We start from the raw sequence: 23,940 nt of genomic DNA on the forward strand, positions 1-23,940 counted from the left end.
CTGTAAAACATTCCGCTCTGTAACTCATTTATGCCGACGGAGGACTTTGGACTGAACGAAGTGGCATTTCACACAGTGAATTTTAAAGAAAGTCATATTTTGGCCGTTGTGATGTTCACAGGACTGATAAGCTGTCCGTCTAAATAAAGGTTAAAGGCAGCACAACAACAGACACCCGACACATATGTTGTGTTGTGAGTCTATATACAGCAGGTAGCAGTATAGAGCAATATTTTAGTTTCTGCCTTGACTTTACACCCACTAAAACACCTAATCTATATATCTATCTGTCTGTCTCTTTGTCTTTCTGTCTATCCATCTGTCTGTCTGTCTGTCTGTCTATCTATATATCTATCTGTCTGTCTGTCTATCTATCTATCCAACTGTCTGTCTACTTTTATATAAAAGAACATTTTTAAAATAGTAAACAAAACATATTATTATATATAACCACCAAGTACATGATGTTCTCTCTGCATGACCTACATCAACCAAAAGACTCTCAAAGCAAACTGATCTCCAAACATCTCCTCATTGCATTTGTTACCAACAACCTGCTGCCTTATTCAAGTTTAAGAGCATGTCAGTTTTATTTGAATCCTTTGTAAAGAGTTGTAAACTAAATCATAAAGCTCTGCTGTGTCATGGTTCACTGTTTTGTGCCTATGGTGCACGACCGGTTTGAGATCCATAGACTCACGAAGACAACAATCTAATGTGTTACACAGACAAAGACTTCTAATGCAATATCTCTCTTTTCTATCTCCTACGCCCAGCTATAGCACACACACTCAGACATCAGGACTCCGGCCAAGCAGTCCTTTTGTTTCCCTCCCCAGTCCAAGTTCAGGGTATTTAAAACACAGTGTAAACACACTCATACTCATGGCAACTGTCTCCATGACAGCATGACAACAAGCCCTTGGCAGCTGGAGTAACTTAATATTTGCCTTGCGTTAGCATAACATTGTCATTATGTAAGGCCGTGGCAGAGAGGCGGCGCGCACCCATTGAAGTTCAGAGCAGTCGGTGTGGGACGGTTGCTATGTTGCTGTGTGTTGAGTTGCAACTGTGGCAACAAACCCATGCTGAAGTACTTCCTTTAGAGGAACATCTGGTGAAAAAAAATGTCCCCGGGGCGTAATGTGCTCTGAGAGAGAGAGAGAGAGAGAGAGTGAGGGGTGGGCTGGACAGACAGACAGACGGTCAGACACAGACAGATATGAAATAGAACAGATGCAGATTAGTGTCTCTGCCAGGCTCATGGCTTTGCCTACGGCGGACGGATGAGGGAAGTGTTTGAATGCTGTTGCTGTGTGTTGGAATCTGACTCACTTTAAAGGGTAATTTGGGGATTGCTTGGTCTGAAGAGAGACTAAAGGTTAAACTGTGTGAGTAAACGCATGGCTTTCCCTGTTTGTGTTTGTGTGGACTACACCCATGACTACACCTGTGTCGATTCAACACAACACAATGACACCCTATCACTGCATGACAAACACTCGCTTTTATGGCTTGCTGTCGGACTGAACAACAATGATGTCACCCTGGGTTTTTTTTTACCACATTTTAAGATCTATTCTGTTCTATTATTTTCTATTCTATTTTGCTATATGTTTTTTAATCTATTGTGTTACATTCTATTCTATTCTGTTCTATAATGCCATATTATGCTACAAACTATTATATCTTATGCTATTATATGCCACATTCGTTTCTATTCTATTGTCTGTTTCTTCTGATCGAGTTTAATTTACATTCTATTCTATTATGCCATAATATGCTATTAATAATATTTATACTATTATATGCCACATTCTATCCTATTCTATTTTGCTAAGTGTTCTTAACTAATCTGTTTCTTCTAATCTAGTCTAATCTAGTCTAATTATACGTTATTATATTATGCCATATTATGCTACAGTCTATGTTTTATAATATTAAATGCCACATTCTATTGTATTGTATTCTATTCTATACTATTATTTTGCTATATGATCTAAACTAGTCTGTTTCTTCGAATATAGTCTAATTAACATTCTATTCTGTTCTATTCTATTTTGATATCATGTTCTAATCTAGTCAGTTTATTTCAGTCTGTTACATTCTATTCTATTCTGTTATGCTACAATTTTTATATCTCACTCATGCTATTGTATGCCACATTCCCTTCCCTTCTAATCTATTCTATTCTAGTACACTCTAACTTTGTTCTTTTGCGCTGTGCTATTCTTTAGCCTATTCCATTCTATTCTATTCTGTACTGTTAATTTAAATGGTGAAGATGTAAAGTTGCTAACAGAGTTATTTAAGTTGCTAACAATGTTAGGTATACAATGATATACTTCCTGCAACAAAAACAAAAGTAAAGTGGTGATCGTGAAAGACTAATGGGCTTGACTACATTACCCATAATCCGTCGCGGTGCGCTCTGTGATGTCATCTCTCACGCTTTGTAGACAGACACGGAGTGATTCTGGAGAGCTGTCAGTGCACGGAGACTGCTGGGGACATCCTGCCTCACTCCTTACTTGATTATTTTTGGCATTTTATCCGACAAACAGAACGACTGTTGTCATTTATTTCCGACAACTCCTGAGTCAGTCCACCTGGAGTTTCTTTAGTTTGGCGCATATCTGAGAAGGCACACTAAAAAGTCTTATTAGAGGTAAGCTTATTAGAGGTAACCTTTAAAGAATGGAAATTAAAGCACTGTAAGGCAGCCCGGGCACATTTAATTTTGGTTTATATCTATTAAGCAAACGTTTGCAAAATGCATTGAACATTTATTTTGTTTTTTTTTACCACATTTTAAGATCTATTCTGTTCTATTATTTTCTATTCTATTTTGCTATATGTTTTTTAATCTATTGTGTTACATTCTATTCTATTCTGTTCTATAATGCCATATTATGCTACAAACTATTATATCTTATGCTATTATATGCCACATTCGTTTCTATTCTATTGTCTGTTTCTTCTGATCGAGTTTAATTTACATTCTATTCTATTATGCCATAATATGCTATTAATAATATTTATACTATTATATGCCACATTCTATCCTATTCTATTTTGCTAAGTGTTCTTAACTAATCTGTTTCTTCTAATCTAGTCTAATCTAGTCTAATTATACGTTATTATATTATGCCATATTATGCTACAGTCTATGTTTTATAATATTAAATGCCACATTCTATTGTATTGTATTCTATTCTATACTATTATTTTGCTATATGATCTAAACTAGTCTGTTTCTTCGAATATAGTCTAATTAACATTCTATTCTGTTCTATTCTATTTTGATATCATGTTCTAATCTAGTCAGTTTATTTCAGTCTGTTACATTCTATTCTATTCTATTCTGTTATGCTACAATTTTTATATCTCACTCATGCTATTGTATGCCACATTCCCTTCCCTTCTAATCTATTCTATTCTAGTACACTCTAACTTTGTTCTTTTGCGCTGTGCTATTCTTTAGCCTATTCCATTCTATTCTATTCTGTACTGTTAATTTAAATGGTGAAGATGTAAAGTTGCTAACAGAGTTATTTAAGTTGCTAACAATGTTAGGTATACAATGATATACTTCCTGCAACAAAAACAAAAGTAAAGTGGTGATCGTGAAAGACTAATGGGCTTGACTACATTACCCATAATCCGTCGCGGTGCGCTCTGTGATGTCATCTCTCACGCTTTGTAGACAGACGCGGAGTGATTCTGGAGAACTGTCAGTGCACGGAGACTGCTGGGGACATCCTGCCTCACTCCTTACTTGATTATTTTTGGCATTTTATCCGACAAACAGAACGACTGTTGTCATTTATTTCCGACAACTCCTGAGTCAGTCCACCTGGAGTTTCTTTAGTTTGGCGCATATCTGAGAAGGCACACTAAAAAGTCTTATTAGAGGTAAGCTTATTAGAGGTAACCTTTAAAGAATGGAAATTAAAGCACTGTAAGGCAGCCCGGGCACATTTAATTTTGGTTTATATCTATTAAGCAAACGTTTGCAAAATGCATTGAACATTTATTTTGGCATTAATTAACCAAACTAAAAGAAATTCTAAAACTTCTGTTTGTGTACGAAATAAATCATTTTCTATATATGCTGAATGTTATTAACCTATGATTCAAATGAAAAATTAGTTTCAGAGAGTTAAGCATGTATGCTCCTGTGTGTGTGTGAGTGTGTGTATATATATATATATATATATATGAATGGAAAAAGTGTATATAGTTTTTGCAGTTTTTTGTTCTATAATGCCATATTATGCTACAAACTATTATATCTTATGCTATTATATGCCACATTCGTTTCTATTCTATTGTCTGTTTCTTCTGATCGAGTTTAATTTACATTCTATTCTATTATGCCATAATATGCTATTAATAATATTTATACTATTATATGCCACATTCTATCCTATTCTATTTTGCTAAGTGTTCTTAACTAATCTGTTTCTTCTAATCTAGTCTAATCTAGTCTAATTATACGTTATTATATTATGCCATATTATGCTACAGTCTATGTTTTATAATATTAAATGCCACATTCTATTGTATTGTATTCTATTCTATACTATTATTTTGCTATATGATCTAAACTAGTCTGTTTCTTCGAATATAGTCTAATTAACATTCTATTCTGTTCTATTCTATTTTGATATCATGTTCTAATCTAGTCAGTTTATTTCAGTCTGTTACATTCTATTCTATTCTATTCTGTTATGCTACAATTTTTATATCTCACTCATGCTATTGTATGCCACATTCCCTTCCCTTCTAATCTATTCTATTCTAGTACACTCTAACTTTGTTCTTTTGCGCTGTGCTATTCTTTAGCCTATTCCATTCTATTCTATTCTGTACTGTTAATTTAAATGGTGAAGATGTAAAGTTGCTAACAGAGTTATTTAAGTTGCTAACAATGTTAGGTATACAATGATATACTTCCTGCAACAAAAACAAAAGTAAAGTGGTGATCGTGAAAGACTAATGGGCTTGACTACATTACCCATAATCCGTCGCGGTGCGCTCTGTGATGTCATCTCTCACGCTTTGTAGACAGACACGGAGTGATTCTGGAGAGCTGTCAGTGCACGGAGACTGCTGGGGACATCCTGCCTCACTCCTTACTTGATTATTTTTGGCATTTTATCCGACAAACAGAACGACTGTTGTCATTTATTTCCGACAACTCCTGAGTCAGTCCACCTGGAGTTTCTTTAGTTTGGCGCATATCTGAGAAGGCACACTAAAAAGTCTTATTAGAGGTAAGCTTATTAGAGGTAACCTTTAAAGAATGGAAATTAAAGCACTGTAAGGCAGCCCGGGCACATTTAATTTTGGTTTATATCTATTAAGCAAACGTTTGCAAAATGCATTGAACATTTATTTTGGCATTAATTAACCAAACTAAAAGAAATTCTAAAACTTCTGTTTGTGTACGAAATAAATAATTTTCTATATATGCTGAATGTTATTAACCTATGATTCAAATGAAAAATTAGTTTCAGAGAGTTAAGCATGTATGCTCCTGTGTGTGTGTGAGTGTGTGTATATATATATATATATATATATGAATGGAAAAAGTGTATATAGTTTTTGCAGTTTTTTCTTGTTTCTTTGTTGTGAGAGGGTATGCTTTAGTTGTCGTTAAATCGGAATTGATCAGCAGCATTGATTGATTGACAGCTGTCAGCGTTTTTGTCGTGATATTGACTGACAGCTTTAACATCCGCTCAGGATGCTCTCAGCTTTGATTGAATGCTGCTAAAGCATATATAAATAAGCGCATCATATTTCTGAGTGTCTGTCTGAACTGAAGAGGCTCCGGATCTTCATCCGGGGCTCGATTCCTCTTCCACAGGCTCGCTCGCGCGCGGTGTGTTTTAATCTGTCATTTTTGAGGGTTACAAAAAAACAGTTTAAAAACATCTGACAATGAGAAAGTGAGCATTACAAAGGTTTTTGTCAACAAAAACTGTGATAGCTTGGTGTTAGACACCACTGTCATCAATAAATAAATCTATAAACAAGCTTTAAACTTTTGAAGGAGAAAAAAGTTTATAATATCCAGTAGAAAAAAATTAGCTAAAATTATATAATCAAACTAGAAAGGTTGTTTTAATATTGAATAGATTACATTATTTACTTTTATTCATGTAGCAATGCTTGTCCATTTGTTCTCCTAAAATTAATGTAAACATTTACATTTAGTCATTTAGCAGATGAAATGTAATGTAAACACAACCATTACAACAAAAATGCAGCCTATCAAGTTATGTTAAAAGTTTTTATTGAAATGCTGCCCTTTTCCATTCATGTCACCTTCTCTGTTGAATAATGAAAACAGCTTGCACACGTGCTGTGCTTTTAGTGTTTTTATTTTTTTGAGCTGAATAATGAAATTTTCCATGCTTTGTTAAAAAAAAAAACGCTTAATTTATTTTTGTCAGCAGGGCTACATCATTCTGTTATTTGGTGCAAACTCACACATGCTGAAATGCATCACAAACATTTTAATTAAAATTTAAGTAATAATAATTAAAAAAACAAGTAAACTGAAACTACAAAAAAGGGGTTTGTTTATTTTAAATAATTGCTTAATTTGTCCAAGAAAAATGTCACTAATGAAATGCAATATCATTTTTATTTTATTTATTTAGTAATTTATTAGACTCTTTTATCCAAAGCGACTTACAAATGAGGACAACAGAAGCAATCAATTGTAGTATTAAAACAACTAAAAACAGATCCAAAACTAAAAGCTAAAACTTTATAAATACGACTTAAACACATTTTAAAAATAAAGAAATTAAATAAAAATGACAGATGCATACAACAAAATTTCAAAACTTAACATAAATCAAAAACTATTTCAATTGCAAAAACTAAAAACAATTCAAAATATTAAAGAACAAAAAGGTATAAGAGTATAATAATGATTCTAACATAACACTAAGCCAAACACCAAAAAAACAACGTATGTTGAAGTACTGAAATAACTCAAATTAAATAAAACTAAAAACTTAATAAAAGAGCTATACAGACATAATAAATTCAGACATAATGTAACTAAAATTAAAATAAATAACAAATACAAATAATGCAAATCAAACTACATTAGTTTATCAGTAATCCTAAAAAATAACACTGAGCCAAACACACATGCTAAAAAACAACAACTTACTGACACATAGTAAGAAATGGTTATAAAAACTGAAACAGAAGTGAAACAAGTAGTAGGAGTAGTAATATCATAAAAATCATGTTTATTTTGTTCATGAACACACACACACTGTCCCTCCACTGTTTTTGTTCTCCTCTGACCTCATGTCTTTCTTCTCTTTCTCACACTTATCTCTGTCTTCAGCTGATCTCTGGATCCATTCGGCTCTAGCTGACTCTCTCCTTTTGAGTTTTAGGATATATTTTCTGCTAGTTATTCCATAATCATCAGTCTCATTTGTATGTTTAATTCAGTGCAATTCGAACACTGTTCATAGTCAATGCTGACTCGGCTGAGAGTAAAGCTGCTCTCCAGACAAAATATTGTGCACTAAACTGACGGACCAGGATGCATTGGGTCTGATGTTCAAACTCATTAATGCACAGCAATGATCATGTAAAAAGAGGAGGGACAAATGTAAAAACTTCTATGGTTGCTGCTTCTGTGGCCTTTTTCTGTCTATCCTGAAAACTTTTATTTTTTCCTGCAAAACCTGACATTGTTAAAAATGTGCTGTGCAACTAAGAGCTGATTAGGCAATAAAAATAACTTATGATTTCAGAACAAATAAAAAATCATTTAAACCGAATCAGTGCTGGAATTTCCTGAATATTTGGTTATGTATTTGCATTAGATCCTTAAAGAATCAGAAACAGAACAACAACACTAACTATGCATTTACATTTATATGTAAATCTGAGATAATAAGCCTTTGCAGCTTAATCAAAACAAAGACTTCTCTCTATTACACTGCTAAAATGCCGTGCTTAAACAAACAAACCGTCTGGTCTAACCGTCTCTCTTACACATACAATAGATGAAGTGAACTCCAGCTCAGTCTGAGTCGAGCGTGCTCTCAATCTCAGGATCAGCGTGAGTGTGTGCGGATAGCGTGTGTCATGAAAGATCCTTTGTTGTCTGAGTGAAGTCACTCTTTGACTCGTGGGTCCATCCAGAGCTCAGAGCCCAGCGAGGGGCTTTCAGAGTCAGACGTGGGGTGAATGAAGCTCTGTGTCGACCCACCTTCCCTCTGGAGCAGGAGAAAACGACTCACTGATCTGACCATCAGAGCTTCAGCTGCTATTAGTGGTGTGTGTTTGCTAAGGCAAGAGTCACTACTGCTCATAATTGGGTTTTTGTCCCTCTCACTTTTAGATATTACTTCATTCACTTCTTAAATGTAACTATTATTCCTCAGGTAGTGCCCTGAGGGATAATAGTTGCATTGAAGAAGTTTATTTTGCTTAACTGTGCACAGTGCGAGGAAAATAACTGTGGTCGTTCGCATAAAACAAAGGCTTTAAATTTAAAACCAAGCAGAAGCCACTGCTAGCTGGTTGATTCAAAAGTGGGCGGGGCCAACGCACAAGCGGTAATACTATTGGATAATGCTCACCTTTCACTGTCCGCGTTTCACTGTTCACCTGTATTCATAAATCAATCAGCCTGCAGAAGTATTAGTGCGAGAGACGCTAAACGAAAAAAGTGCACAAGAAGAGAGTTGTCTGTGACTATTGTAAGTTAATTTTGTTAAACAGACAAAACATTTGACATTTTAGTAACTTTAAGTCAGTGTTTCACAGAAAACACTGAATGATCAATATAGTTATTTTAGTGTTTAGATCATTTTTGTTAAAGTTTTAAGTTTAAAGAGTTAATTTTCATGCATATATTTATATATAAATATATATATATATATATATATATATATACATATAATGTCCTGGGAATGGCACATATATATTATTACATATATATGTTCATATGCATATACATTGCATTGTGTACACGTGCGTGTGTGTGTGTGTGTGTGTATTCTGTTTACTATGAGTTTATATGACATTTTCATTCATACATGGTTGCAACAACAACAACAACTGTATTATGAAAATGCTGTTACTTTTATAAGTGATCAGGCCTGTGATTTTCACATGTTGGATGATAACTTAACACCCTAGCAACCACCCAGAATGCCATAGCAATACCCTAGCAACCACCCTGAACCCCCCAGCAACTATGTTTATCTTTAACCATTATGTATCACCACCCCAGAAATCTGAGCTAAACATGCATGCTTATATGTACATGTGTGTGTTTGGATCCTCAGAAAGTGCTCATAAATCACAGTTCATCATGAGTCCCCTTGCATACTTCAAAGAGCATAAACTCAGAGAGGTGTGTGCCCTGCATCACCCAGTGTATACTGGGTTGCTGTGGAAACGCTGTGCTGTGTTGTAGCCGGCTGGCAAGAGTGCAAATGTCTCCTGTATTCTGAGCAGATGTCTGGCATGGATACAGGGACGAGGCCGGGGTGTGACACACACACACACACACACACTGCCCTTAGGGCTGACAGTATCTGTCCTTAAGAAACATATCTGGATTTGTGTGGTTTAGTTAGTGTGTGTGTGTGTGTGTGTGTGAAACAGGCAGGAATGAGGTGAGGAGTTTATTCACACTACGTATGTCAGAGACGTTCTGTCAGACAGATGATTAAGTGCTTTAAGCCCGGATCAGATATCCATCCTGTTTAAGAGAGCTCTCTCTGGGTCATTCATACAGACCTACAGGAAAGAGAGCAGTCGGGTGAAGGCAGGAGGTTTGCACATTTCCACACAGGTGTGTTGTTAGGTATTCAGTTGCTAAAAAAAAAAAAAGATGCATTACACTGCTGCAGTACGCCATATACGAAGTTGATTTTGTGTTTGTGTTGATGTTTGGTGATGATTTACACTTATGTTTATGTTAGTTTGTTGTTTAGTTCTTGTATTTATGTTAGATTATTTTGTTTGTTGATTTGTCCTTGTGTTTTTGCTTATTCACATTTGTTGATTTGTAATTGTTTGTTTGTTATTTTGCAGTTGTCTTTATGCTAGTTTGTTTGTTGCTGCTTTATATTTTTATTTGTTTCTTGTTTTGTTTGTTGCTTTGCACTTTGTTGAGTTGTGTTGGTGTGTATTTGCTGATTTAGTTTTTTTTTTTCGTTAATTTGTCAATGTGTGTATTTGCTGCTTTATGCTTTTATGTTTGTTACTTGTTTTGTTTGTTGCACATTGTTAAGTTGTGCTCGTTTTTGTTTGTTGCGTTACACTTCTTCATGCTTGTTTGTTGTTTTTATTGCTTATCTTTGTTGGTTGTTTTGTAATTGTTTGTTTGTTTATTGTTGAATTGATGTTTTGTTTGTTGGTTAATTTGTACATGTGTGTGTTTGTTGCTTTTTATTCACGTTTTTTGTTGTTTCATTTGTTGCTTTGTTTCGTTGCACTCTTATTTATGTTTATTTTTGTTTTGTTTGTTGCATTCCACTTGTGTTTGTTTGTTTATTTGTGCTTATGTGTTGTTGTACATGTTTTTGTTTTGTTTGTTTGTTGCTTGGAACTTGTGTTAATTTCGCAAATTGTACTTGTGTGTGTGTTGCTTTACACGATTATTTATGATTGTTTTCTAGTTATGTTTGCGCTGATGTTTGCATGTTTATTTGTTACTTGATTTGCATTTATATTTATGTGTGTTTTTTGTTTGGCACTTGTTTATCTTTGTTCATGCATATGAGAGATTAATGCGCTGTCATTTGTGGCTGCGAGAGTCATTGATGTTTTCGTGTCGGAAACAGGGATGTCTGTCGCCTGCTATTTTTATGTTGTGGTTTTATCGCGTGTCAGCGCCAAATTTTCGTGACCGCTTGACCCTGACGGTTCAAAACAGTACTGATGCCAACCCACACTGAGAGGAAGTGAAACCATCTCAGTGTTATTTGAAGAAGATCTCCTTCTTCTTATTTCACAGACATCATAACTTACTTGTGTTATCGAATGTGTCTTTTCTGGTTAATATACTCTTTCTATCATTTCTATTTATTTGTCGTGTTTTTTTTTTTTTTGCTCTATAATCTCAGTGGCGCCACCCTACAGGTGGGAATAAGACTAACATCCGAGGCTTTAGATTTTGTGCTACTTTCAGAGGCGTGTGATAGGAGGAGAACAAAGTAAACAGTGAATCACAGACGTGATCAGAGGCATCTGTCGCTTAGTCATTAGTGTAACCTACTTTTGTTGTGTTTTCGTTTGCAGATGTCTTATGGTGAGAGCGTGATGGTGGAGCATTGAGGAAGCAAGATCAAGAAGAGAAGATAGAGATATATTTCAGAGGAAGTGTTTGAGCTGAAGACCGAAGTGATGTTGGCCCCTGAACAGGAGCTGCTGAGCTCTTCTAAACCCAGCAAATACGGAGAGCTCATCGTCCTCGGGTAAGAATGACTCCACTTTCTCAATCAGATTGGCATTTATGCTTAGTAAATCTTGCCAATGCAGCATTGTGAACTAACGTTTTGTCTCCACAGCTACAATGGCTCCCTACCGAACGGAGACCGGGGCAGAAGAAGGAGTCGTTTCGCTCTGTTTAAGAGACCCAAAGCCAATGGAGTCAAACCCAGCACCGTCCACAGCACATGCAGTCCACAGACCGCCAAGGTACACGCCCATTTTCCCGATAATCATTTAAAAATGCCTTTATTGCTCATTTATGTGTCACATTGAATTTTTAAGGGCTTCTGCACAAGCCGAGTGTTTAAATGTGAGCTGTTTTTCTTATCATTCTTCGCTGCCGGTGAATGTGCATCTATAGCATGTGTAGCATGCAACACATTTGTCCAGTGTGACTTCACCCTCACATTTCATTGTCATCTGTTACTCCTGCATGTCTGAATATGATCAATGAACTGCAAGCTGATTTGACGTATGTAAATATTATGAACCGGCATGCTCTTGACGAGGGTTCTGGTGTGCATGTGGTGTTTCTGCAGGCCATCAGCAACAAAAACCAGCACAGCGTGTCGTATACGCTGTCCAGGGCGCAGACGGTAGTCGTAGAGTATGCACACGACAGCACCACTGACATGTTTCAGGTATGTTTATGTTTCTTCAGGTAACTGTGTTTGAATTGTATACAGATTTTGTGGGTGCATTTGTACTGCCAACCTGTACGCATTTTGCGTAGCGAAAAAAAAGGACGCTGGTACGATTTGTCCTTTAAACGGTGGCAGTCTTTCATAACAGATTTAGTCTTATTGTTTTCATGATTTATTCACGCAAACATTAAATAAAGAAAACAACAGGTTAAGTAAAAATATAATTAATATGTGATATAGTGCATGTATTTAGCAAAATTATGACTAATGAGTTTATGGACATTGAATGGCTTTCTTGAGGTAAATATAATGTTGTTTACTGATGTCTTTCTTGAGTGATTACATGAGATATGATACATTTCATATACAGTTGTACTGTTCTTGTCAACACCTTCTGATATTCACGCATGTTTATTTCATACTATATCTAGTATTAAAGAAGAAGGATAACTGGTTTATGTGCCGCACTACAGTGATCTGTCATGACACATTAAAGAGCATGAACCACATTTACTGTTTGAATTTTGTGATAAAATTGACTGAATTTGAAGACTTTCTTTCATATGAAAAGTAACAAAGCACAACGCTTATTGTGATTACTGGATGGCAGGCGTGCTACAAATAATGTTTAGTCAAGTTTTTTTATGCTATCAACTAAAAACGAAAAGATCTTGGTTCATCAAAATAGAGACTGATTAAAAACGATAAATTGAAATTGTCACCATTACGGTCAATGATTTTCACAGAATTAGTGGTGCAATTCATACCCACATATAAACACTCAATTTCAACCCAATTTCCCCTTCATCATTGCATTAACCCTATAAAACTGTCTTTCTTTTGCAGATCGGCCGGTCCACTGAAAGCCCCATTGATTTCGTGGTGATGGACACGCTGCCTGGTTGTCACGGCAAAAGCGACACGCTGTCATCTCAGAGCACTATATCGCGATTCGCGTGTCGGATCGTGTGTCAGAGAGCGCCGCCCTACACCGCGCGCATCTACGCTGCCGGCTTCGACTCGTCCAAAAGCATCTTCCTGGGGGTGGGTCAAACACACTCCTCCAATACAATCTCTCTCCTCTCTAACAGTCTTTCATACTCATCCATCCATCCATCCGTTCCACGATGCTTTCATGTGTTCATCTGTCCACTATCACTCATCCTGGAGAGGCTGAAAATGAACAAGTGAGTGAGTGAATGAATGAACTAATTCATGACGCGAACGAACTACACTACCGTTCGAAAGTTTGAGTCAATAAAAATTTTTCTCTTCTCTTCTGCTCACCAAGGCTGCATTTATTTGGTCAAAAATACAGTAAAAACTCTAATATTGTGAAATATTATTATAATTTAAAATAACAGTTTCATGTGAATATTTTAAAATGTAATTTACCACATGATCCTTCAGAAATCATTCTAATATGCTGATTTGCTGCTCAAGAAATATTTCTGATTATTGTCAATGTTGAAAACAGTTGTGCTGCTTCCTATTTAAAAAAAAAAAAACGGTGATAATTTTTTTCAGGATTTTTTTATGAATAGAAAGTTCAAAAGAACAGCATTTATTTGAAACAGAAATTGATATCCTTGATGAATAATGGTATTCATTTATTTAAAAAAAAAATCTTACTGACCCCAAACAGTTGAACAGTAAGTGTGTGAGTGAGTGAGTGAGTGAGTGAAGGAATGAATGTATGAATTAATCTGTGAATAAACTGAGGAAATGAATGAATCTAAGAATGAAGTGTACGAAGTGTGAACAAATTAATTGGTGAATGAAGAGATTGTACAAATAAATCAGTGAAAAAAGTGAGAGAACAAATTAATTAGTGAATGTGAACAAACAGTGAACTAATAAATTGGTGAATGAATTGAGGGAATGAATGAATCTGCGAATGACTTGAGTGAACGAATGTATCACTGAAAGAAGTGAGCAAACTAATGATCCGATGAATGAAGCGAGTGAATGAATAAATTGGTGAATGAAGTGAGTGAGTGAATGAATTGGTGAATGAAGTGAGTGAATGAATGCATTGGTGAATGAAGAGAGCGAACGAATGAATTGGTGAATGAAGAGAACGAACGAATTAATTGGTGAATGAAGTGAGTGAATGAATGCATTGGTGAATGAAGAGAGCGAACGAATGAATTGGTGAATGAAGAGAACGAACGAATTAATTGGTGAATGAAGTGAGTGAATGAATGCATTGGTGAATGAAGAGAGCGAACGAATGAATTGGTGAATGAAGAGAACGAACGAATTAATTGGTGAATGAAGTGAGTGAATGAATGCATTGGTGAATGAAGAGAGCGAACGAATGAATTGGTGAATGAAGAGAACGAACGAATTAATTGGTGAATGAAGTGAGTGAATGAATGCATTGGTGAATGAAGAGAGCGAACGAATGAATTGGTGAATGAAGAGAACGAACGAATTAATTGGTGAATGAAGTGAGTGAATGAATGCATTGGTGAATGAAGAGAGCGAACGAATGAATTGGTGAATGAAGAGAACGAACGAATTAATTGGTGAATGAAGTGAGTGAATGAATGCATTGGTGAATGAAGAGAGCGAACGAATGAATTGGTGAATGAAGAGAACGAACGAATTAATTGGTGAATGAAGTGAGTGAATGAATGCATTGGTGAATGAAGAGAGCGAACGAATGAATTGGTGAATGAAGAGAACGAACGAATTAATTGGTGAATGAAGTGAGTGAATGAATGCATTGGTGAATGAAGAGAGCGAACGAATGAATTGGTGAATGAAGAGAACGAACGAATTAATTGGTGAATGAAGTGAGTGAATGAATGCATTGGTGAATGAAGAGAGCGAACGAATGAATTGGTGAATGAAGAGAACGAACGAATTAATTGGTGAATGAAGTGAGTGAATGAATGCATTGGTGAATGAAGAGAGCGAACGAATGAATTGGTGAATGAAGAGAACGAACGAATTAATTGGTGAATGAAGTGAGTGAATGAATGCATTGGTGAATGAAGAGAGCGAACGAATGAATTGGTGAATGAAGAGAACGAACGAATTAATTGGTGAATGAAGTGAGTGAATGAATGCATTGGTGAATGAAGAGAGCGAACGAATGAATTGGTGAATGAAGAGAACGAACGAATTAATTGGTGAATGAAGTGAGTGAATGAATGCATTGGTGAATGAAGAGAGCGAACGAATGAATTGGTGAATGAAGAGAACGAACGAATTAATTGGTGAATGAAGTGAGTGAATGAATGCATTGGTGAATGAAGAGAGCGAACGAATGAATTGGTGAATGAAGAGAACGAACGAATTAATTGGTGAATGAAGTGAGTGAATGAATGCATTGGTGAATGAAGAGAGCGAACGAATGAATTGGTGAATGAAGAGAACGAACGAATTAATTGGTGAATGAAGTGAGTGAATGAATGCATTGGTGAATGAAGAGAGCGAACGAATGAATTGGTGAATGAAGAGAACGAACGAATTAATTGGTGAATGAAGTGAGTGAATGAATGCATTGGTGAATGAAGAGAGCGAACGAATGAATTGGTGAATGAAGAGAACGAACGAATTAATTGGTGAATGAAGTGAGTGAATGAATGCATTGGTGAATGAAGAGAGCGAACGAATGAATTGGTGAATGAAGAGAACGAACGAATTAATTGGTGAATGAAGTGAGTGAATGAATGCATTGGTGAATGAAGAGAGCGAACGAATGAATTGGTGAATGAAGAGAACGAACGAATTAATTGGTGAATGAAGTGAGTGAATGAATGCATTGGTGAATGAAGAGAGCGAACGAATGAATTGGTGAATGAAGAGAACGAACGAATTAATTGGTGAATGAAGTGAGTGAATGAATGCATTGGTGAATGAAGAGAGCGAACGAATGAATTGGTGAATGAAGAGAACGAACGAATTAATTGGTGAATGAAGTGAGTGAATGAATGCATTGGTGAATGAAGAGAGCGAACGAATGAATTGGTGAATGAAGAGAACGAACGAATTAATTGGTGAATGAAGTGAGTGAATGAATGCATTGGTGAATGAAGAGAGCGAACGAATGAATTGGTGAATGAAGAGAACGAACGAATTAATTGGTGAATGAAGTGAGTGAATGAATGCATTGGTGAATGAAGAGAGCGAACGAATGAATTGGTGAATGAAGAGAACGAACGAATTAATTGGTGAATGAAGTGAGTGAATGAATGCATTGGTGAATGAAGAGAGCGAACGAATGAATTGGTGAATGAAGAGAACGAACGAATTAATTGGTGAATGAAGTGAGTGAATGAATGCATTGGTGAATGAAGAGAGCGAACGAATGAATTGGTGAATGAAGAGAACGAACGAATTAATTGGTGAATGAAGTGAGTGAATGAATGCATTGGTGAATGAAGAGAGCGAACGAATGAATTGGTGAATGAAGAGAACGAACGAATTAATTGGTGAATGAAGTGAGTGAATGAATGCATTGGTGAATGAAGAGAGCGAACGAATGAATTGGTGAATGAAGAGAACGAACGAATTAATTGGTGAATGAAGTGAGTGAATGAATGCATTGGTGAATGAAGAGAGCGAACGAATGAATTGGTGAATGAAGAGAACGAACGAATTAATTGGTGAATGAAGTGAGTGAATGAATGCATTGGTGAATGAAGAGAGCGAACGAATGAATTGGTGAATGAAGAGAACGAACGAATTAATTGGTGAATGAAGTGAGTGAATGAATGCATTGGTGAATGAAGAGAGCGAACGAATGAATTGGTGAATGAAGAGAACGAACGAATTAATTGGTGAATGAAGTGAGTGAATGAATGCATTGGTGAATGAAGAGAGCGAACGAATGAATTGGTGAATGAAGAGAACGAACGAATTAATTGGTGAATGAAGTGAGTGAATGAATGCATTGGTGAATGAAGAGAGCGAACGAATGAATTGGTGAATGAAGAGAACGAACGAATTAATTGGTGAATGAAGTGAGTGAATGAATGCATTGGTGAATGAAGAGAGCGAACGAATGAATTGGTGAATGAAGAGAACGAACGAATTAATTGGTGAATGAAGTGAGTGAATGAATGCATTGGTGAATGAAGAGAGCGAACGAATGAATTGGTGAATGAAGAGAACGAACGAATTAATTGGTGAATGAAGTGAGTGAATGAATGCATTGGTGAATGAAGAGAGCGAACGAATGAATTGGTGAATGAAGAGAACGAACGAATTAATTGGTGAATGAAGTGAGTGAATGAATGCATTGGTGAATGAAGAGAGCGAACGAATGAATTGGTGAATGAAGAGAACGAACGAATTAATTGGTGAATGAAGTGAGTGAATGAATGCATTGGTGAATGAAGAGAGCGAACGAATGAATTGGTGAATGAAGAGAACGAACGAATTAATTGGTGAATGAAGTGAGTGAATGAATGCATTGGTGAATGAAGAGAGCGAACGAATGAATTGGTGAATGAAGAGAACGAACGAATTAATTGGTGAATGAAGTGAGTGAATGAATGCATTGGTGAATGAAGAGAGCGAACGAATGAATTGGTGAATGAAGAGAACGAACGAATTAATTGGTGAATGAAGTGAGTGAATGAATGCATTGGTGAATGAAGAGAGCGAACGAATGAATTGGTGAATGAAGAGAACGAACGAATTAATTGGTGAATGAAGTGAGTGAATGAATGCATTGGTGAATGAAGAGAGCGAACGAATGAATTGGTGAATGAAGAGAACGAACGAATTAATTGGTGAATGAAGTGAGTGAATGAATGCATTGGTGAATGAAGAGAGCGAACGAATGAATTGGTGAATGAAGAGAACGAACGAATTAATTGGTGAATGAAGTGAGTGAATGAATGCATTGGTGAATGAAGAGAGCGAACGAATGAATTGGTGAATGAAGAGAACGAACGAATTAATTGGTGAATGAAGTGAGTGAATGAATGCATTGGTGAATGAAGAGAGCGAACGAATGAATTGGTGAATGAAGAGAACGAACGAATTAATTGGTGAATGAAGTGAGTGAATGAATGCATTGGTGAATGAAGAGAGCGAACGAATGAATTGGTGAATGAAGAGAACGAACGAATTAATTGGTGAATGAAGTGAGTGAATGAATGCATTGGTGAATGAAGAGAGCGAACGAATGAATTGGTGAATGAAGAGAACGAACGAATTAATTGGTGAATGAAGTGAGTGAATGAATGCATTGGTGAATGAAGAGAGCGAACGAATGAATTGGTGAATGAAGAGAACGAACGAATTAATTGGTGAATGAAGTGAGTGAATGAATGCATTGGTGAATGAAGAGAGCGAACGAATGAATTGGTGAATGAAGAGAACGAACGAATTAATTGGTGAATGAAGTGAGTGAATGAATGCATTGGTGAATGAAGAGAGCGAACGAATGAATTGGTGAATGAAGAGAACGAACGAATTAATTGGTGAATGAAGTGAGTGAATGAATGCATTGGTGAATGAAGAGAGCGAACGAATGAATTGGTGAATGAAGAGAACGAACGAATTAATTGGTGAATGAAGTGAGTGAATGAATGCATTGGTGAATGAAGAGAGCGAACGAATGAATTGGTGAATGAAGAGAACGAACGAATTAATTGGTGAATGAAGTGAGTGAATGAATGCATTGGTGAATGAAGAGAGCGAACGAATGAATTGGTGAATGAAGAGAACGAACGAATTAATTGGTGAATGAAGTGAGTGAATGAATGCATTGGTGAATGAAGAGAGCGAACGAATGAATTGGTGAATGAAGAGAACGAACGAATTAATTGGTGAATGAAGTGAGTGAATGAATGCATTGGTGAATGAAGAGAGCGAACGAATGAATTGGTGAATGAAGAGAACGAACGAATTAATTGGTGAATGAAGTGAGTGAATGAATGCATTGGTGAATGAAGAGAGCGAACGAATGAATTGGTGAATGAAGAGAGCAAACAAATGATCCGATGAATGAAGTGAGTGAATGAATGAATTGGTGAATGAAGAGAGCGAACGATTGAACCGGTGAATGAAGTGAGTGAATGAATGAATTGGTGAATGAAGTGAGTGAATGAATGAATTGGTGAATGAAGAGAGCGAACTAATGAATTGGTGAATGAAGAGAACGAACAAATGAATTGGTGAATGAAGAGAGAGAACGAAAGAATCGATGAATGAAGAGAGAGAATGAATGAATTGGTGAATAAAGAGAGCGAACGATTGAACCGGTGAATGAAGTGAGTGAATGAATGAATTGGTGAATGAAGAGAGCGAACGAATCGATGAATGAAGTGAGTGAATGAATGAATTGATGAATGAATCGAAGGAACCAAGTAATCAGCAAATGGGGTAGGCAAACGAATGAAAGAATGAATGAATCAGTTAATAAATGAATGAATCAGTAAACGAAGTGAGCGGATGAATAAATCAGTGAATCGATGAATCAACAAATGAATGAACTGTTTTTCCCTCTGTCCTCAGGAGAAAGCGGCGAAATGGTGGTGCGCTGACAGCCAGATGGACGGCCTGACCACCAACGGCATATTAGTGATGCGACCGCGGCACGGCTTCACCTGCGAGTCCAAACCGGGCGCCTGGAGAGAGATCTCAGTCTGCGGCAACGTCTTCACGCTCCGAGAGACCCGGTCCGCTCAGAAACCCGGCAAACTGGTGAGGCTGCCTTTAATAGACTTGTCATTAAACATACAACCACATTTAGATCAAATAACGACTGAGGCTTGATGAAATCCTCCAGAACGAGGTCAAAACTCGACCACAGCGGCATCTCAGTAATGCACAGATAAACATTCGGGTGACATTTCCTTGTTTCCCTGCTTCACCATGACAACTCTGATCATGTGTTGGTAAATACTCATTTTAGGGCTTGAAAATTCCCACTGTCCTTATCTGGAATCACACACACACACACACACACACAGTTTGCAGTGTGAAGAAGAATTTGTATATTTGTGTATCTTTTCAATCAGTGATGGCCCACAGGGACTGAATCAGCACATAGCTGGTGTGTTTGTGTGTGTTGTGCGTGATATGACTCCCGCCCGACTGCACAGTTTGTTGTGTTGTTAAAATCGGTCTCCATGGTGTCAGAAGTCCTGTCCGTAACCTCACCATGCAGCTTTTTTTTTCCTGGATGCACAGTATGTGAGAATGAGAGGTTATGAAATGACTGTCGCTGGTAAACAGCTGCAAATCTGAAAATCTCGAAGCCATTTCCTCTCAGAAAAGTGTTTCTTAATATCTGTTGAGCAGAGTTTTATATCTCATAAAAGTGTCTTATTTGAAGTCGAATCTCACGAATATATCATTATTAGATCGAAAAATTGAAAGAAGGAATGTTTTAGTTACAGAAAACATAGTAGTGTAGTTTTTGTTGATCAGATTTAATTTTGTTTATATTGTTTTCACTTTCATTTCACTTAAAGTTTTAGAAATATTGATAGTTTTTTTTATTGTTTATATCATTTTAATAATTATTCTTTATTAGTTTTAGTTAAAATAAATGAGAAATGCTGCATTGGCAATGAACTGAAATAAAATGTAAAATTTTTATATTATATAATTCATTGTTACTGTAGAGGATTGATATACTATTGTAGTTTTTGTTTATTATATTTTATCTTATTTTTTAATTGTTTTCACTTTAATTTCAGTTAAAGTTGTTGTAATCTTGTTGTGTTTTGTCATTTTAATTATGTTTTATGTTTATATATATATTTTAATGAATTTTTCTTTATTAGTTTTAGTTGTTTTAGTACTTCGTTAAAATAAAAAATGATAAATATAGCTGAAATAAAACGTGTGTATATATATATATATATATATATATATATTCTGTTATAAATTATATATAGTTTTTCTTTCAATTTCAGTTAAAGTTTTTTTTTTTATAGTTTTGGTAATATTTTAATTAGATTTTATGTTTATATATTTTATATATTTTCACTTGAATTTAATTTGTTGTGTTTTTGTCTTTTTTATGTATGATCATTTTTTATGTTTTTTTTATTAGGGATGCTGTAGCTTACATGAATAAAATTCACAAACATGACACTTGTAAATTAAATAATTTTAAATATACAGATTTATGTGTTGTATGTTTTTTTTCCCAAACGGATTATGAAAACTTAAATACAAGGAGCTCTAAAATATTTTCAGAATTTGTACAACTCCTTTGCTTTAGACAAATACTAAATCATCTACAAATGTTACCACTGCATCTGTCTGAAAAAAGGCATTTGATTTATAGTTATTTTCAAAGCTTTCATTGTACTCTCAGTATTAAAGAACTTCGTTATTGTTTATTTAATTCTAACAAGTAAGTTTTTGTTAGAAACTAACCAAAATGAAAAATAATTAGTTTACAATCTCTGCACAGGAGAGACGGTGTTGTATCGATGTATCAGCTATCTGCCAAAATGAGTTGAAAAATATCGGCATATCGGATATCGGCAAAATCCAATATCATGCATCCCTATTTTTTATGTATGCTAATATGTCTAGTTTTTTTTTTTTTATTATTAGTTTTAGTTATTTTAGTACTTCAAGTTTTAAGAAAACAAGTTGTGTTGCCTTAGCAACTAGCCGAAATAAAATAAGTTTACTTTTTTAATATATATATATATATGTTTCATTTTAGTTTAGTTCAGTTAATGTTCATTTTATTTTAAGTAACAACTTTTCTATGCTTTTAGTTTGTTAACTGTAATAACCCTGCTTATATAGGAGTTTTTTGTGCATTGCGGCATTATTTATATATATAAAACCACATCCATTTTCGTGAGATTCAGCTTTTAATAAATCTGTCGTGTTAACTCTACGTTTGTGCTGTGAATTGTGGAAATGCAGCATTTGTGATGGCACACCTGTGTAATCTCGTGTGTATATTGCTGGTAGCTGTGTTTGGCGATGTGGGCTGGATTTGTGTGTCCTGGCTGAGTGAGACGGTAGACCTGAGGTGCATATTCTGTGCTCTCTAAATAGTGGATGTGGTTTGGGCTTTGTTCCATTCTGACTCTGTATGGACTCGCTCTACATTTACTGATGCTCATGTTTGTGAAGGAGGTCGTGTGGATGAGAGCGGCCTCTAGTGAACGCTTAGAGTCAGAGCAGATTAAAATGTGGGAAAGAAACTACTGATAGATGGTTATATTAACCAGACACATAAATTGCCTGATATCTGACCATTATATGATTATCCTTCTCGCATGATTAACAGAATTGGCTATTTTCCCCAAATGCTGGCCTTGTCGATGGATAATAAACATTTTCAGTTATAAAATAATTTTAGTGAATATATAAAATATATGAAAATTAATATAATTATAAACTGTTTATTTTATATAGTTATATATTTATAGAAAGTATGTAAATGCCTTCCCAGTGGATTACATTTTCCATTTAATTTGAGTGAATATATAAAATATATGAATAAATCTAGTTCACTCATTTCTCAAACAATCTAAAGAACTTTCACATACAACCCAAGAATAATAAAGTGAAAAAGTACAATATACTCACACAAAAAAAAACAAATCTGTATAGAGAAGTACATAGTGTAATATTGTTTTGATCATCATAAGACATCTTTGGGTTTGTTCAATATTTTTAAGGAATCGTAATATTTTATTTTAAAATATAAAAAATGCATACAATGAAAAATATTTTTATTTTTAAAGAATTTTTTTTTTCTTATATACATAAATTTGTCAAATATACTCAATATAAGACATCAATAAGTGTGCAATTAATTGCTCCATCAATATTCAATAATATGAACTAATATTGTATTGATTGTCATATATTTTGGGCTCACACAAAAATGCTGCAAAGTTACACAGGGTTTGGTTCAGTCAGTATGTATGAGCAAGCAATAGTAAAGTGAGCAGTCACCACTAATTACAAAACATATATGTTTTTCTGTTTCTCTCTCTCTCTGTAGGTTGAGAATGAGTCTCACGAGCTGGTGGACGGCACTTTAATCGATCTGTGCGGCGCGACTCTGCTGTGGCGTTCGGCGGAAGGTCTGTCCTGCACGCCGACCCCCAAACACCTGGAGGTGCTGCGGCGGGAGCTGAACGCGGCGCGGCCGCAGTGTCCCGTGGGCCTCCACACCCTGGCCTTCCCCAGCCTGGACCGCTCCTTCACCGGCTCGACCCACGACGAGCAACCCTGGGCCTACCTGCACTGCGGACACGTGCACGGATACCACGCCTGGAGGGGCCGCCGCCGCCTCGCCAAAGAGGGCTCCACCGAGGAAGACGAGGACGAGTCCGAGAGCAAAGAGGAGCTGGAGCAGGAGCCGCTGCGGGAGGGGGAGCGCGAGTGTCCGCTGTGCCGCACACGCAGTCTGTACGTGCCGCTGAAGCTGGGCCGCGAGTCAGGCTTTTATCTGGACAGCGCGCCTCCGACGCACGCTTTTAACCCCTGCGGACACGTGTGTTCAGAGCAGACGGCCGCCTTCTGGAGCAAACTGGTGCTGCCTCACGGCGCTCGCGGCTTCTTCCCCGCCTGCCCGTTCTGCATGCGGCCGCTCGCCCGCGACAGCAAGTGCGTGAGACTGATCTTTCAGGGGCTGCTGGACTGAGTGTGTGTCTGTGTGTGTGTGTGTGTGTGTACGTGCTGCTCCTCTACGCGCCAAACTGCCAACACACATATTCCACTCTGATTTTCCCACAAGCCATGTGTTCTCTGCAGAGGTGTAAAGTATTGGAGTAAATGTAACTAGTTACTGTACTTGAGTATCTTTTCGGGTACTTTGTAGTTGTACGGAGTATCA

The 23,940-nt window shown here is 36.3% G+C and overlaps 1 protein-coding gene across 5 annotated transcripts; it reads left to right on the plus strand.

Annotated features, from left to right (window-relative positions):
• The first annotated feature begins 1,200 nt into the window (after window positions 1-1,200).
• Window positions 1,201-23,902, plus strand: LOC107709617 (E3 ubiquitin-protein ligase pellino homolog 1-like). 5 transcript variants are annotated; one of them, XM_016514146.1, is made up of 7 exons: window positions 1,201-1,391; window positions 11,308-11,483; window positions 11,577-11,706; window positions 12,039-12,140; window positions 12,990-13,187; window positions 19,626-19,814; window positions 23,104-23,902. In XM_016514146.1, the coding sequence occupies exons 2-7, from the start codon at window positions 11,413-11,415 to the stop codon at window positions 23,746-23,748; spliced, it is 1,335 nt and encodes a 444-aa protein (XP_016369632.1). In that variant the 5' UTR covers window positions 1,201-1,391; window positions 11,308-11,412; the 3' UTR covers window positions 23,749-23,902. The 5 variants fall into 5 exon arrangements, with proteins under 5 accessions (XP_016369632.1, XP_016369635.1, XP_016369636.1 ...); XM_016514149.1 differs by having other exon boundaries at window positions 1,201-1,343; XM_016514150.1 differs by lacking the exon at window positions 1,201-1,391 and adding an exon at window positions 2,655-2,668.
• Window positions 23,903-23,940: the final 38 nt, after the last annotated feature.

Source organism: Sinocyclocheilus rhinocerous, unplaced genomic scaffold (assembly GCF_001515625.1).
Source record: "Sinocyclocheilus rhinocerous isolate Xijiao unplaced genomic scaffold, SAMN03320098_v1.1 scaffold836, whole genome shotgun sequence".
Classification (NCBI taxonomy): Eukaryota; Metazoa; Chordata; class Actinopteri; order Cypriniformes; family Cyprinidae; genus Sinocyclocheilus; species Sinocyclocheilus rhinocerous.

Coding starts and splice junctions, on each gene's coding strand:
- LOC107709617 (XM_016514146.1), top strand. CDS start 11,413: ATGTTGGCCCCTGAACAGGAGCTGCTGAGCTCTTCTAAACCCAGCAAA. Junction 13,188..19,625: donor CCAAAAGCATCTTCCTGGGG/GTGGGTCAAACA, acceptor CTCTGTCCTCAG/GAGAAAGCGGCGAAATGGTG. Junction 19,815..23,103: donor CTCAGAAACCCGGCAAACTG/GTGAGGCTGCCT, acceptor CTCTCTCTGTAG/GTTGAGAATGAGTCTCACGA.